This window comes from Mercurialis annua, linkage group LG8 (assembly GCF_937616625.2).
Source record: "Mercurialis annua linkage group LG8, ddMerAnnu1.2, whole genome shotgun sequence".
Lineage (NCBI taxonomy): Eukaryota > Viridiplantae > Streptophyta > Magnoliopsida > Malpighiales > Euphorbiaceae > Mercurialis > Mercurialis annua.
The window spans coordinates 30842959-30860339 of NC_065577.1; the positions used below are offsets into that span (position 1 = coordinate 30842959).

At 34.5% G+C, this 17381-nt stretch overlaps 2 protein-coding genes across 2 annotated transcripts; one reads left to right on the plus strand and one right to left on the minus strand.

The window, feature by feature from the left end:
• Window positions 1-352: 352 nt before the first annotated feature.
• On the plus strand, window positions 353-8319 carry LOC126659567 (protein ZINC INDUCED FACILITATOR-LIKE 1-like). Its single transcript, XM_050352866.2, has 18 exons — window positions 353-465; window positions 1156-1328; window positions 1576-1616; window positions 2015-2075; window positions 2158-2260; window positions 2364-2466; window positions 2630-2683; window positions 2767-2829; window positions 3198-3247; window positions 3725-3800; window positions 4657-4872; window positions 5938-6025; window positions 6454-6539; window positions 6641-6748; window positions 6960-7004; window positions 7089-7177; window positions 7545-7588; window positions 8083-8319. Exons 2-18 carry the CDS (start codon window positions 1169-1171, stop codon window positions 8178-8180), a joined length of 1485 nt encoding a protein of 494 aa, XP_050208823.1. The 5' UTR covers window positions 353-465; window positions 1156-1168; the 3' UTR covers window positions 8181-8319.
• Window positions 8320-10016: 1697 nt separating this feature from the next.
• LOC126659569 (copper transport protein ATX1) lies at window positions 10017-11855 on the minus strand. The gene is made up of 3 exons (XM_050352869.2): window positions 11734-11855; window positions 10979-11054; window positions 10017-10385 (listed from the first exon to the last, which is right to left on the minus strand). Exons 1-3 carry the CDS (start codon window positions 11740-11742, stop codon window positions 10192-10194), a joined length of 279 nt encoding a protein of 92 aa, XP_050208826.1. The 5' UTR covers window positions 11743-11855; the 3' UTR covers window positions 10017-10191.
• Window positions 11856-17381: the final 5526 nt, after the last annotated feature.

Genomic DNA, 17381 nt, shown 5'->3' on the forward strand with positions numbered 1-17381 from the left:
AGACGAGAACAGTTAGATAAGAAACAGATTTGGAGTAAGAGTAGAGAGGAGCAGATTTGAGGCATTTAGACATAGTTATAGGTTTGTTTGACCCAAAAGCTTTCAAAATGATTTTTTTTGATATCTCGTGCCAAATTTAGGGATGAATTTATCCTTTGTTCAATAAAAATTAATAAAAAATGTAATTTTTTATTAAAAGATAGTAAAAAAAAATATTTATGAAAAATGTAGTTAAAAAACTTTCTATGTATGCCAATGCCAGTCCGCACAATCTGAGTTATATCTTCCCTTGTTTGGTGATTGGGTAATTATTATTATTTACCGCAAATCATAGCCACATACATGCATGAACCAATACCACCAACCACATCTTACAATTCAATGACATCAATACGATTCCTGGCAGATGCTTTTGTCCGTTTCCACGTTAAAAAATTTGTTGGCATGTTCACAAATGCCATGCAGGTAAGCAGTTTGATGAAATGTCTGACTGGACATTCGTATATAATACTAATGTTGTGATGACTATTCGTTTCCAAGAGTTGTGAATTGTAATTGGAATTGGATTCTTTGGTGGGTCTATTCAGTTTCTGTCATTTATAGAATTTTTTGATAAGTTGGTCCCACAAATGCTTAACTTGTTAGTCTTTTTAGTACAAATTGATCACTATCTGTGTTGTCTTTAGAGGTTTTTATATATGGAGATCACTATCAAATGATGCAACGGTTGCTCCATATCATATTTACGACAAACGAATAGAAAATCTTAAAATATTTTTTTATTTTTTATTATTATTCAATATCTCGACATGGCAAACGCCACCTCATATGTCTTTTTTGTCTAATGTTTATCTATGAGCATTTGCGATAAATAATCTTTAATTATTATCTATTTTTTTATCATTAAATATTTTAAATTGTGTGGCGTCTGGTTGGTTTGTTGTACGAATGAGATGGCACAATCGTTGAATTGTATAATTTTCCATCATTGTTACTCGGTGTTGGGATGCTATTGACGTATGCAATGATGCCTGATAGGCCATTTGATTGGGCCCTGATGGAGTGAAGTTGTTTAATGCATTTTTGTTTCCATATGCATGTGTATATAAAGTTGGCTTCTTGCTCAGAAACCATTTTCCAAATTGTCTGGGACAGGTAAAATAAGAAGATGATGGGTGAAGAAGATACTAGCAATAGAGAGGCATTGTTGAAGAAAAATCATTACTATGAGAATTGTCCAGGGTGTAAAGTTGATCAAAATAAAGAGTTAAGGAGAGGAATTCCTGTTAAAGAACTTGTTTCGATATGGATTGTTGTGCTTGCTACTGGTAAGCTAGCTATGTATACAGATTAGCACTAGTTACTTTTTTATTTGTAATATATGAAAAGCGCTCATCTCTCTATCCTGTGATTATTTGAGGTTGAAAGTTATCGGTTTATTGATAAAATTTATGACTTTTTATCAATTTTAAGATCAGTTTTGTTTGTGTCTTCCATTATTTGCATCAGCAAAATTAACACACAATTCATTACATTGTTTCTTTGTTACTAATTATAATGCTCTTAACTTTGCAGCACTTCCAATATCGTCACTCTTTCCATTTCTTTACTTCATGGTAAGTGTAGTATATGCAATTTTTGTGTAGTTCTTCCCCGAATTCTTGGTATGGTTTTTGTAATATATACATATACTTTTGTTTTTGGATGTTAACATGTTATATTTGTAGAGTTGCCAGCATGCCTCTTTCTTTGATCACTGCCTGTAAAGTAGTAGCATAAGTAAAAAAGATAGTCTTTTCTAAAGTTTTCTATATTTCCCTTTCTTGCCTTCATCGGCTAATCTGAATTGTCAATTCTTAGATTTAGGTTGGCCTCTTGAGGAGACTATAAAGCACATTTTAAGTGGGTAAATTAAACTGACAAAGATATTTGGAATTGATATGTTTTGGAGTCGTACCCCTAAATCATATCTTCAGCAACTTACACACTCTTTATGATCAATTTGTCATTGCAGATTAGGGACTTTCATATTGCAGAAAGGGAAGAAGACATAGGGTATTTTGCTGGATATGTTGGTAAGCTTATTTTCTGCGCTTCCTCTTCTTCAATGGCATGTTTCCGGAGTCTACTCTTAATAAGCACCCTAAAATTTTGAAGGGTCTTCATTTATGCTTGGTAGGGCTTTGACATCTGTGTTTTGGGGGATCATGGCTGATCGATATGGACGAAAGCCTGTAATTATCATTGGGTCCCTCTCAGTGTTAGTGACAAAAAGTTCTTCTTTTATCTAACTTTACACTTGATTATTTCAATTTGAAATGTTCATTATTTCATATTTACATTTATTATTGATTTTGTTTCAGGGTTATTTTCAATACTCTATTTGGCCTTAGTGTAAATTTTTGGATGGCTGTTGGTACAAGGTTTCTTCTAGGGAGCTTGAATGGTTTACTTGGACCTATCAAGGTGGCAATCTGTGCAAATTTTGGTTTTAATTCTTATCAATATGGCGTGGAATAACTGAAAGTTATTTTAAATGATTTCTTTTATGTTTTTTCTAGATGCTTCCTTTTAAAAAAAAAAATTGTTCTAAGTTTTTGTATATATTCATGCTAAACATTGTGAACAGGCATATGCATGTGAAATGTTCCGAGAAGAACACCAGGCTTTAGGATTATCAACAGTGAGTTCTATTGACCTATGTGTAAGTTGAATTCCTAAATGCTTTTCTGCTGTGGTACTAACAGTATATTAATCCAATATTAGATAAGCACAGCATGGGGTATGGGGTTAATTGTTGGCCCAGCCCTTGGAGGTTTTCTCGCCCAGGTACTTCGATTGCCCAGCTATTTGTCACTTGGTTTGCCACATATGAAACTTTTCCTTATTTAAGCACCAGAACATGATGGAATGTGTATTTCTACATTTGATTGTCCCTGGAGTTGGACTCCTGTGCTGCTTATCTGTACGGGACCTGTTCCTATTTTTTTCTGCATCATATACGCCACGCCACTTTGAATAATTACAAGCATTTAGTTTTCATGGCTTATATAGAAAAATACGTGTAACGGTTAATGTTTTGAAATGTTTTTGCTATCGGCTTTGCATCTTTACACACTTTCATGCTCTGGCCACATTTTCTGGTAATTAATTGTCTTTTTTTCTTTCTAATGTTTGTTCACAACTGGACACTTCAGCCAGCAGAGAAATATCCAGATGTTTTTTCCGAGGATTCTTTATTTGGGAGGTCAGTGAACTTTCACTACATCATACTAATTAGGTGCAAAACTTCATTGACATTGAATTGAAAATGGACTTGTTGTATCCTCACTTTTCAAGAGTGAAATATTTCTAGTTTTCTTAAGAATATTTTATTTACTTTTCTCATTACTCTCTAGTCTCTGAAGTCAGATTAGAATCAGTTCCTCTTATTTTTGTAAAATTTGATCCTCATCCTATGATTCTTTAGGGATTAGCAAGTTTCAATTAAAAAAATCAAAAACTTTAAGAACTCAATGGTTCTCTTAACTAAAAGTTCAGGGATTATGGTATATTGTATTTTAACGAAAGACAAACAAAGATGCCGAGGAGTAGTTTAGATCAGTCTTAGTCAACTATGGAATTCAGATAATAAAGAGATAATATTGCAATGTACTCTAATTTTTATTTTGAGGTTTAGTTTCTATATCATTCATATCAATATGTTCTTTTTTATGCTATGCAGGTTCCCATATTTTCTGCCATGCTTCATCACATCAGTTTTTGCTTTTGGAGTTTGTATTGCTTCATTCTGGCTTCCGGTACTTATCTTTATTAGTTCTTTGTAAAAATAATTTATTTCCTTCGACAGAGATCTTTTATCAACTTTTAGATCTTTAACGAACAGCACTTTTTTCCTTAAAATTTGACCTCTGATTGCACTCTCTTTAATGTTTAGAATGATTCTCTTATTGCATGGACAGAAGTTTAACTAGAAAATGATCTCTCAATTACATTGACATCAAGAAGATTACTATTGCTTTAACCAACATACTATCAGTCTCTTTCTTCGATTTTTGGAAAGCACTTCTAGAATGAATAAACTCCATTCAGTTCATTTTTGCAAAGCTTGTTAGCCATGGACTAATGTGTTACTACTACATGATTGTACCGTTGCGAAATCTGGAGTTCTATTGTGCAAGTAAAGTGGTTGGTTTTGAAAATTTTCTTTTGTATCAATTTGACCAAAAACTCAATATTTCAACAGTAATAAAAAGTGCAACTTAAAAGAACTTTTACGAAAAAGACTGGATGGATATTGGCTAGTGATTAAATCCTAGCCAAAATTTATCTTCAGTTATGCTTGTTATTAGCTAGTGACTAAAATTATTGTTTTTTCGCATCTATAAAGACTGGACCGATACTTTGTTTCTTACAAATGCCAAAAAGAGATTTCTCTATATCTCATGATATTCTTAATTTATTCATTTTAGATGGTAAATATCATTTAGAATTGTAACTCAATGTTAAGAGTCATAAACATAATAGCTTCTGTATTTTTTTTCCTAAATTTGAGACCAAGATGCTTTACTATTATTGTTTTTTATCTTGATATCAAAACCTATCACGCGTCACCTTTTTGTTTAAAATTAATAGTAGATTACATTGTGTGAACAGGAAACACTGCACATGCACAGTGAGAAAAAACTTTCTAGCAATGACACAATTGATGCTATGGAAACCGGATCAAATGGCACTAAAGGAAATGAAAGAAGAGAAGATGATGAAATAAGCAAGCCAACTTCTGGAGAAAGCCTGCTGAAAAATTGGCCTTTGATGTCATCTATCATTGTTTATTGTGTTTTCTCACTTCATGATATGGCTTACACAGAGGTAATTCTCATGCTTTAACCTGCATTAAACTGTTGATGTGCTTGTGGATTCTACTGCGACTATCTATATATTGTAGAGAATTTATTGATAGGAGCAGCAGAGCCTTCCAACCAATTCTCGATATCATCAGTTTTAGAAAATAGGAAATCTATGTTGGACTGTCTTCTACTAGTTAAATCAACAATTTTTACATCAGTACCTCTGTGTTCTCATTAGGATCTCATTATTTTTGTCAATAGTAGCCATTAGCAATGTCATTACTGTGACCAACAGTTATTGTAACATCTTACAAGTAGAGCACAACCGATGTAACAAAAACCACAAATACGACACGAGCATGAGCAATAAGCAGTTTTAAAAAGTATGGAGACTCTAATGATGTATAATGTCAGAAACTTCCATCATCTTCATAATTTTTGGCAAGTAAACATTAAGTTATGATAACCTACTGGAAGTAAAATAATTAAATTTTCTACGTCAATGTGCTCATGTTTAATTAGCATGTAAGAGGAAATATCCAAAACTTGGATGACATTTAGATTCTCACCTTGAGGTTAGACCATTTGACAGTACGTCATGAATAAACTATTAGACAAGGTAACAACCAAATTATGTTAATGAAAGTTGAATAATAAGCATGAGATCTGTATGTTTGTAGGTTAGCTGATTAAAATCATACAAGGCCATGCACTCAAATCTATTCCTAAACTGGAAAGGCTTTCGTTTTAATATATAATTATAAATTTTATGGAACTGATGATTTCCTAAGTGAAAAAAGATTCAGAACTAATCGATAAGGGAGAGAATCGTAAGAGCATGATATTTGGAACTATAAATGATAGACGTTAAGATTGGCTCCCAACTGATTTTATCATTATCAGGCATTTGCCAAGTACGTGATTGAGCATTGGAACCAATTCTGGCTCACATTTTGTTAACAAGCTGCCATCATGCTTTATGGTGCCTTGGATAAAAGGTTTCTGATAGAACAATTTAATTAGGAGCAGATGCATTTTTTTAGTCTCAGTGCTTTTTCATATTCAGTTTTACTGTTTCTTTTTGTAGATATTTTCCTTGTGGGCTGTCAGTCCAAAAAAGTTTGGGGGCCTAAGCTATTCAACTGGGGATGTTGGTGAAGTTCTTTCTGTTACAGGTTTGTAGAATTGTTTAAACTATCTTTCACTGTCGTCATCATCATCATTGTTTGAGAGTTAGTTCTTTCTTTCTTTTATTTCACGATGTAAAGGAAAATTTCCATAATTCACCAACTATTTATGATAAAGAAGATTTTTTGTAGTCATATCAGGAAATACTCCTACCATAAAAGAAGAATTTTAATGAGATAAGATGCTCACTTTCAGATCACCATTTTTTTATGTTTTTTACGTTAAAATATCTCGTAAGGTCTAATTTTTGTGGTGTAAAGGACGCCCATGCATCTATCTATGGCTGCACTAGCCTTTTCTGGACAAACTTGAATTTATTTTCTGTACTTATATCATAGCCTCCTTTGAGGCATTCTCCTTATTATACGGTTGAGGATGCTGTGAAATTGCTAACAACAATTTATTGGCCTACTAGGTTGCAGCCTTCTTGTCTTTCAACTTTCTTTGTATCCATACATAGAGAGGATTCTTGGACCTGTATCAATATTCCGCATTGCAGGGGTAACTATATTATGTTATAAACTTATAATCGTGGTATGCTTTGTGATGTTTCCTATATGTTTCAGCAGTTATTAATTTTTGTGTGCTATTTCTTATGTCAGGTTTTATCCATACCTTTGTTAGCAAGTTATCCTTTACTTGCCAAGTTATCGGGTTTCAGCCTTAGCCTTTTGATAAATTGCGCTTCTATGTTGAAGAATGTTTTATCTGTAAGTGCTTCTGTATAGTAAAATATTGTCTAGGATGTAGCTGCGAAGAAATATCAATATTTTTGATGATATTACTACATTTAATAAGGCGCACATGATCTCCAAAAAAAAAGGGGCGCAAACATTACGGGCTTGTTCGTGTATTAAAACATTACGAGCTGTCTTACATTTTATATTTGTTATATTAAATCTAAATATCTTTGGTAACTAGGTATCAATAATCACGGGCTTGTTCATTCTGCAAAACAGAGCAGTGGTAATTTTCTTTTCTACTAATATATTTGAGTCATTTTTGTTATTTAATATCTCAGATTAATGTTTACTTTGAAATGAACATCAGGATCAACACCAAAGAGGAGCAGCTAATGGCATTGCTATGACAGCAATGTCTCTTTTTAAAGCAGCTGGTCCTGCTGGAGGTGGTGCCTTGTAAGTGTCTTCTTTCCATTTTTTTAATTCTAATTGTAGAGAACAAGTTAAATAACGAACAACGTAAATATCTCCTTAAATCTAGTTCTTAAGAGTTCGTCTAAAATAAATTGACTGGTGATGCAGCTTCAATTTTAAGTACGAATTTCTAACGAGCTTGAGCTCTTCAAAGATAAACCAAGTTCATGCTTTCCCTCTTCTATCTCATTTTTTTAGTAGTGTAACAAAAACTGCAAACACCTCACTCGTGTAATATTGATGCGTCTTAGTATAAATATTTTACAGTCTATATCATTTCATAATTTGCATCATGCTATTAAAATTCATATAGTAAATCTTGCAATTTACTCATCTTTGGTGTTTCCAGATTTTCTTGGGCACAAAAGCACCGAAATTCTTCGTTTCTTCCAGGTATGGCATATTATTTGTCTCTTTAAGAATGGTTAAAGTAACTACTTATGCAGTTGGATGAATAACAATCATTTTCATGCAACGATAAAATAGATAAAGTAGGAAAAATAACAACTATAGAATTTTCTTAATTTTTCTAAATTTTGAAAAGAAAGAAGTAGTCTTGATACCATTTGAATCTACTGCATAAAATTTCGGGTATAAAGCAAAATGATAGCACTCCGTTTTTCAAAAATTCGGCAGCATTAGTTATATGCATTATTAACGACATGATTTAGACAGTCAAACAGACTATGCTTGATCAGCATTCTTCTTGTTCTTAGTTACTACAGAACCTTGATAAGTATATGAGGTTTAGAACGTTAATCTTTAAAAGAGTTCTATCATTTCTCGAGACGTTTCTTTAAAATATTTCAATCAACCACAAAAAGAAGAATGGTTTGCTTTTCTATTCAAACTCCTTCACCACTTCTGATAATGTTTCTGAAATGCAGGTAATCATTTGGTGTTCTTCGTTTTAAATGTGGTCGAAGCAATCGGCGTGTTGATGACATTCGAGCCTTTTCTAACTCAACGAAAGCTATTGGAGTAACAAATTCATTTGTAGGATGAATCAAATTTTGTGCAAAGGTTGATTCACACAGACTTATTAGTCTCCATTGAAAATTGATTACACAGTGATGTGCTACTACCTTGACAGTATGATCCAATTTTAAGAAATGTTTACTGCTCATGTTGTCCAGAAAATAACTGCCAATCTTTCTAATCTTTCTATTTTTAGATGTACTAAAATGTTAATTGATTTTAAAATCTTGCAGAAATTTAAAAGTGAATGTGTTCTATCCTTTATTACTTAATATAAAAATACCAACATTATGATATAAACTCTCATTGGTTGTTCTAAAAGAAATTAATGAAATTGGTTAAGTAGATAGCATATCAACGAGGAAAGGATAATTTCACATCCTTATCTTGGCACCAAGTATAAAAATAATCATAAAAAAAAAAATCTCCACCTTTTAGCCCATTTTCAGTTGCACCTTAACGTTGTAATTTTGTCCACTCCACTCAAAAGTTTCCAACTTCACCCTGAAAAACTAAATTGACCATTTTTCATTAGAAAAAAATGCCAATTTGATCCTTCATTTTAAACAAATCTTTTAAATAGCATTTAATCTATACTATATATAAAAGCACGGATGTGGGGGGGACAGATAAATTTACTGAATAATCCTTTTCAGTTTACTATTAAATAAAGATTTTATAGTTATTAACTAATTAGTTATTTAATTAATCACTATTGTAATTAAAGTCCTAATTTAGTTTTTAATATGTAAACAATAAATAAATTATCTCGAAATTAGTAGGAATACCTATCTTTTATTTTGATTGAACTACGAAATTAAAATACTGTATTTGGTCAATATATTATTATTTAAATTTTTATTTTATTATTTTTAAAGATATTATTAATAAAATTAAGTTAATTATTTATTATGATTATTATAAAATCAAAAGAAGAATAAATTCAGTATGGAAAAAAATTTATAACCGAATATATTTACATTTATAAAAATTCTTAACTAATTTAATATTAATTATAAATAAAAAATTGATATAATTATAATAAATTTACTAATATGTTCATTGAGGAGTTACGCTACGAGTCACGTGCATTAGCACGTAATGCGAAACTAGTCTTATAAAAAGAACAAAAAAGCCTTATTTCCCATAAATTCAAAAATTGATAATAAAATTTTATTTAATTTTCATTTAAATATAATAATATCAAAATATATTCCAAAGCCACTCTCATTCAAACTTGCCGCATTTTTCCGATATATATTATAATATTTAAATAATAATTTAATATATTATCAAATATTTAAATAACAATTTAATTTATTATCTAATGTATAATTAATTTATTATTATTATTTATATTTAAAATCCGTTAAAGACATATTGGGTGTATGGACCACACATTGTCTTTCTTTGGCATCTTGATTGGTACTCATTTGATGTATGCTAATACGTCATGGAAGAGAAAAATAAAAATCTACCTTCTCTCTTGTTGACCAAAACCATATCGTTAGACAATCCAAATCTGTTTGACAGATCAATTCATTTTTACCATATGGTCCCTGAATTTTCATTTGGTTTAAAGGATCATATAAACTGAAAATATAAGTTCAGAGACCAGATAAACTAAAGATGTAAAATTCAAGGCCTTAAAATTGATTAATCCTTTCAAAAATGTAAGCTATAGAAGAATGATTAAAGCAGGAGGCATCTCAATCATATATACGTCACATTTATTATAGACCCCCGGCATATAAACTTCCTTATTTATGAAATAAGAAGATTATTTATGCGAAACGAACATTATTTCTTAAAAAGAAGAGAAATATCATTTTTGGGATAGAAGTACATCGAAAAAGAAGAAGCACATTTTCTTTTCAATAATAATACACAACCGCACAGAAGACATCAAAGTGATTATTGTAGCTCCCCGCTAAGTATAAGGGTGCAACATTATAGCAATACACATTATAACCATATCAAGTTTGAGAATCGTGATCCATTCAGAACTACGTACAGCATCAAGCAGCAGCCACAGTTTCTTCGGGCTTTGCTGCTTCTTCAGGCTTTGCTTCGGGTTGAGCAGGTGCTTCTGCTTCCCAGAAAGTAGTTTTCTTGCCAGTCTTTGAAACGGTCTGAAGAACTGCATCTGGCTGTACGTTTCCCTTCACTGTCACCTTTTGCTCCTTCAAATCAATATCAAATGATTCCACACCTGAAATTCAATTCAACCACAGCAGAACTATTTCAAATAAACACAAACAGATGTCTGCAACCATGCATATGAATAACACTTGATGATTCTTATCACCAATCAGAATGTAATAAGTATGGCCTGAATCTTGAAAATGGTATGTACGGACATTCGCTACATATGCACATGCAATGCTAGACTCTATATATAGCTTTGCCCACTTTGCTATCAAACTGTGCAGCAGAGAAACAGAAACGTCCAAACAGAAAATGATGAAACTAAATTTTTTACAAGAATAGATTATAAATAGAGTTTTGGAATTTTGCAAACATTTCTGGAAATAGAAATGAAACACCAGGCCTCTCAAAAGTTCTTATATTCAAATTCTTAACTCCACAATTTACGAGGGAAAATGGACAATCCAAGAAGGCCTATCAAAACTACTTCGAAACTGGAAGAAGAACAAAATGCGATTTATGGCACGGAAAAGGAATTACTTTCGATATGATCAATCCGGATTGTAATCAATTAATCAGCAAGAAGTGCAAATTACTCCACTAAAACAATTGATCAATAACAAAACAAAAAACTTCTATACAAAAATTTTAACTGACCTTCCATTTTGCCCAAAACCCTTTTCACAGCACCAACACAACCTTCACATGACATACCAACCTTGAGCACAGTAGTCTGCAACAAAATTAAATTGATTTCTGCTTAGTTACCAAATAAAATGAAGTTGAAAAGAACCCACATTGCAACATCTACCTTGTTTAGCAGTCAACAATCAATAGGGTAACAAGAATTGGAAAACCCCACATAAGTCTACTCAATCAAATTTAAATTAACAGAAATCAAGCAACAAACAAACCTTTAATCCTTACACTAGGTAGCACAGACCACGGACACAGAAAATGGAACACAGTGCTATTTTAAGGTTTTCTATGTTAAAAATGCGTAAATGCCCAAGTGGCCGACACATTTTCATTTTGAAAATGTTGAAAGGACGAAGTTGTACATCTTCTTTTTTGATAATCGGGAAGGAGAATGCTTGTAGGAAAAATTGAACCCACGACCTAACAGGTTATCGCTAAGTGTTCGTATATAAACAAAAAATTAAGTAAAAGATAATTTACATTTGACTTTTCCCATCTCACGAAAGTCGCTCAATTCCTAGTAATATGTAAATTGAAAACCCAAAATTCCAAAATTCTCAGTTTTTGGGTTGATCGACTTAATTTAAATTAAAAACTTGACTCAATCATGACCAAGATTATCAGATACTCAACAACCCAAAGCATAAAATTCAACGGAAGATAAGATGACTGATTAAAAATTAGAAAACAAATAATCAAGAAAGATTAAGTACCTGAGACATTGTATTAAAAAGTGACAAGAAAATATTGAGTCTCTGAATGTGTTTTTGGCGTTGGGACTTGTGAGATTGGTGGTGATGAGTTATGGATTTATATAGAGACTTGTTTATGATAAGTTTACTTTTTTTTTTATTTGGGTTGGGTTGGGTTGGGTTGGCTCGGGTGGTTGGGTTAGTGCGAATCTTGTCTCCTTCTTACGAAACGTATAAGAAACGCATTTTTTTAAATGGCACAATTACTAAACTAATCCTAAATGTTTGCATGTATTTCAGTTTTTGCTCTAACTTTTGTGTTAGATCAAATTAACATTGAATTTTAACTATGTTTTTGAAAATCGTACTCCAACAATTGTTTTTGATAAAAATAGACCAAAATCATTTTAAAATAAATATGAATAAGCATTTGAAATTAGAAATTGTCATCATATTGAGGTTTTATTGAAAATTAATAGAAAGAAAATTTATTATGAAACAAAAGAGATGATAAAACAAATTGCTGAAATAAAATTATACTTCCTCCGTCCCAATAGAGTTGTCCACATTGAGAAATTTTTTTGTCCCAAAACTCTTATCCACTTTCAAAAAGTAATTAACTTTTACACCCATTTTTTCTATATTACCCCTATAAAAGATCCACTAATGAATAAATTAAAAGTAAATAGTAAGTGGACCCTATATTAAATAAGGGTATAACAAGAAAAGTAAGAAAAAGTTTACGAAATCTATAAACAATAATTGCTTTTCTTAAACTGTGTGATAAAGGCAAAGTGAACAACTCTATTGGGATGGAGGGAGTATAATTTATATTTTTAATTTATTTGCAAGTTACTTATGATTCTTTAGCTCAATGTAGTGAAACTAAAGATGGCAGCTTCCTAGTTGGCGAGATATCCGGGATCAACCAAGGTTGTCATATTTCATACCAATATTGCACTCAACTAAGGACTTCTAATATTTATTCGTGAAATATATAACACTCTCTTGAATCTCTCCCGTTTACGTGGAGTTTCTCTTTTTCTACTCTAGGTCTCTAGGGTTAGGTTTTATTTATTCTTCGGACTTGTTTCTTCGGACTTGTTCCACCCTCTTTGCTCCTGTTGGCTTTTTATTCTCTTTGGTTTTGTCTCTTCCTACTGAGTTCTCTGGTTTGATGGAAGGGGGGGGGGGGGTTAACTGATATGTGCGCCAATCTCAGCCTTACAAAGGATGAATGTATATCTATTAATCTGGAGGATGTGGTTGATGAAGAATTTGAAACGAAAGCTAATCTCAGCTTAGTTGGGAAGTTGCTGAAGGAAAAACCCTACAACCTAACTCATATGCGAAATGCGCTTACCAGTGCAAGGAGACTGTTGCTCTTTCGGTTATTGTTGTTTCTTTGCCAATTAAGAACAAGATATATAAGCGTGTTAAACAGATAGTTGTTCGGCCTGCTGATTTTGATGGTTTGCATGATATTGATGGTGCCGATATTTTGACCGAGATTGTTCTTGAGGAGGTTGAGGATTGTGTGGAGCCGGTGGTACTTGCTTTAAATGCTAAATCGGTCATTGAGGGGGACAAAGGCAACACTATTGCGTTGGATCCTAAGAAAAAGAATAAGAAGAAAATTGTTGAAGAGGATGACTCCGAGGCGACTAAGGAGTTGTGGCTTCAGAAGAAAACATCTGCTGCTTCAGTGGAGAACCTTCCTACCCTACTTAAGTTGACGAAGACATGTTGCTTGCCGAAGCACCAGGCTAATTTGAAGCAGACTCATCCTCGAGATTTTCTGGATACAAATATTTCATTTTCTTTCTAGGTTTTGGGTTTTGTCGGGTTTTTTATGTATTTTATTAATATATTATATTTTTCTTTCTAAGTTTGTGCTCTTTTATTTCACCTAATTAACCATTTTCTCGGTGTTCGATCGTTTCAAGACAATTTGGTGGATCAAGCTTCTGCTGATAGGGAAGTTGTTATTATTGTTGCGGCCAAGCTGGAATCAGAGCAGACGGCTTAGGCAAATGTTAACTTTGTTCAAAACTCTCATGTTGAGAATTTTACTGCTCAGATTGCCGAATTGAAAGATGAAGCGAAGAAATTACTTGAAGATAGAGATGAGTTGGCTCGTTTATAGAGGTGAGCGATCAAGCGAGAGACGAGATGAAAAGTAAGTTTGAACTCGAGTTAGCAAAACAACAAGAACACTACGAGGGTCTTCTTTCTATTCAAAGCAAGGGTCATTCGGAGGAGTTGTCTAAAGCTGTTGAAAAGGCTAAGGCTGGTGTGGTGACTGAGTTTGGGAAGCTTACCGATGATATGTAAGATGATTTGAAAGAGAGGATTGGTCCTTTGCTTCACCCGGACGTTGATTCAAAGTGCCTATGTCTGGATATGGCCGGACTGTATGCCCAGATGCTTCAGCATAGAGCTGTAAGATGCAGAGGAACTGGCTTGTTAGTTCCGGTTGAGGTTCATAATGCTGTAATTGATTAGAACTTTGTACGAATCTTTTGGTACTGAAGTGGTATTTCGGTTTGGTTTATTTTGTCTTGTTGTAGCCGGTTTGGCCTTTTATTCTTATTCTTGCCATGCCCATGCTTGCTGTTTATTATTGTTCGTGTCGGTATATTTTTTCATGTTTGATGTCGGTTTTAAGAGATCGTTTTTCTTTCATCGGTTCTAAGCTACTGCTTATGCTCGGCACTAAGCATTTGTTTATTTTTAAGCTATGGCTTGTATTAGTATTAAGCGATTGGTTATGCTCAGTTTTAAGCAATTGCTTGATGTTTAAGCTATGGCTTGTATCGGTGTTAAGCGATTGCTTATGCTCGGTTAAGCAATTGCTTGATGTTTAAGCTATGGCTTATATCGGTGTTAAGAGATTATTGATGCTTGGTTTTAAGCAATTGTTTGATGTTTAAGCTATGGCTTTTATAGGTGTTAAGCGATTGCTTATGCTCGGTTTTAAGCAATTGCTTGATGTTTAAGCTTTGGCTTATGCTTGATTTTAAGCATTTTCTTTTAATTTTGAAATGTTTCTGACTATGCTTTGATTCAGACTTATAATTTTTAATTTTTTCTTTTATTAATCGGGGAAAAACTTGCATTCTAATCTACAACTGGCTTTTGATATAAATGCAAGTGAAAAAACTCCTGGCAGACTTGATTACTTGATTTCTATTGGTAGAATCTCTTGAGGACTCTTGAGTTCCAAGTCCTTGGCAGGTCTCAACCTGAGAGATAGATCAGGTAGTAAGCTCCGCTCTTTCCTACTTTTTGACCCGATTAGGTCCTTCCCAATTTGCCCTGAATTTGCCTATTCACGCGTTTCTTTTTGCTATGTCCGCTCTTCGTAAGATGAGGTCACCTACCTCAAACGTAAGAGGTTTAACTCTTTTGTTATGGTACTATTCTTTTCTTGTATGCTTCAATGTGCATTAGAGCTTGTTCTCTTCTTTGGTCAAGTAGCTCAAGACAGATTTTGCCTTCTTCATTTTTTTGCTCGTCAAAGTACTGTACTCGGAGAGTGGGCAATGCCTATTTCCACTGGTAACATTGCTTCACACCCGTATGTCTGACTATACGGTGTCCTTCTTGTCCCAGCCTTTGGAGTGGTTCTGTATGACCATAAGATCGTCTTCCTGTCGCCCTTTAACTTCACCCAATCGCTTCTTTAAGACGTTTACTATGTTTCTGTTGGCCACTTCAGTCATCCTGTTGGTTTGTGGGTGGGTTACCGAGGTGAGCCTCAAGTCTATTCCTTTTTCTGCACAATATTCTCTAAAGATTTGTTGTCAAATTGTTTTCCATTGCTTGTGGTTATGATCTTTGGTATGAAAAAATAGCATATTATTTCTCTTCGGACGAAATTCCATACTCGGGCTTCGATTATTGTTGAAACGGCCTCTGCTTCGACCCATTTTGAGAAATGATCGACGACCACGATCAAGAACCTTCTTTGTCCGCTAGTTGTTGGAAAAAGTCCTACTATGTCTATTTCTCACGTGCTGAATGGCCAAGGCCTTACTATGGGGTTATGCTTGGCGGTAGGTTGATGATGGACATTCTGGTGGTATTGACATTTTTCACATGTGAGCACCGAGTCGGCAGCATCTTGTGCCAGAGTCGGCCAATAATATCATTGGAGCACAACTTTGTGACATAATGCGAGGTAGGAGATGTGGCTATCGCACATACCCTCGTGGATTTTTGCTAGGACATATTTTCCTTCTTCGACTATGAGACACCTTGACCATGGGTGTGTGAAAGATTTCCGATAGAGGACTCCATCTCTGAAGGAAAAGTGTGGTGCTCTTCTTTTGACTTTTCTTGCTACTTTCTTATCGTCGGGTAGAGTCTCATTTTTCATGTATGCTACTATGTGTTCCATCCATTGATCAGTGGCTGAGTTAGGAAAATGGCTTCCAGGTTTTGAATGCTATTGGAGTCTTAGACTGATAAAGGAGCACCCGTTATTACTTCTTGATAAACAGATAAACGGACCCACCGAGATAAGCCAATCCACAGCACATCTCGGACCGACCGATATAGGGCAAACATAACTGATAAACAGACAAACGGACCCACCGAGATAAGCAAATCCACAGCACATCTCGGACCGACCGATAAAGGTCAAACATAACAAACAGAACACATCAGGGGCGACACACAACACATCTCGGTCTCACCGAAATACACCAAACGCAACTAATAAAGAATAAACCGAAATGTCACAACATCACAAACCGATCAGAACGTACTCTAACATTCACTCCGAACACACGGGACAAATCTGTCAGAACGTACTCTGACATTCCAGACAAAACAGCTGCACAGACAAAGAGAATGAAGTCATACCTGTCGGCCAGACAAAGAGAAACAAAGAACTTAATATAAAAGGCAAAAGGAAAGTAGGTAAAAAGGTTTAATTCTCTTTCTCTCTCTAAAACTCTTAGTCTCTTTTCACTTCTTATTCTTTCTCTCACTAAAGCAGTTACTGACTAGACCGTCGGAGTGGTTTGCCGAAATCCCCTTCCGGCACCCTTCTCACGGTTGTTTCGTACCTTGTAGGTACGGCCTGGAAGTGTTCATCAGAGGTAGCTACGACTCGAGGTTACAAGTTATCATTTGGCGCCGTCTGTGGGAAAGAAAATAAGAAAGCTTCCCCCTTTCTATCCTTTTGGAAACTAATAGGATGAGTAGAGTAGAAGGAGATGATCCTGCAATCGGAGACAATAATACGCAAAGCAGTAGAACGGGAGAGGGACTCAACGCTCCACCGAGAAGAGCTGGGGGCGAAAGCTCGTTTTGCCCGGTCACTACATCGATGGCGGGCGTTCACCCGAGCCCTCTGTCGGGGATTACTACTTATTACCCGTGGGGAATGCCGTCGTCGAGTAACGTTCCTCCAACATCATACTCCACCCCTACGCACCAAACCACTCAAACCTTCTTACGCCCAGGCGTAACCCCCATCAACCTCACATTCACCCCGAACGCCACCCCCACACCTGGGCAAACCATCCCAGAAGTCCAAAATCCTACGCCAGCACAAATCCAAGAATACATCGAATTTCATACTCGGCAGCTAGCTTTCCTCCAATAGGTACAACAGGTCCATACTCGACCAACAGCCCCAACTGCAACCCAGGATAACA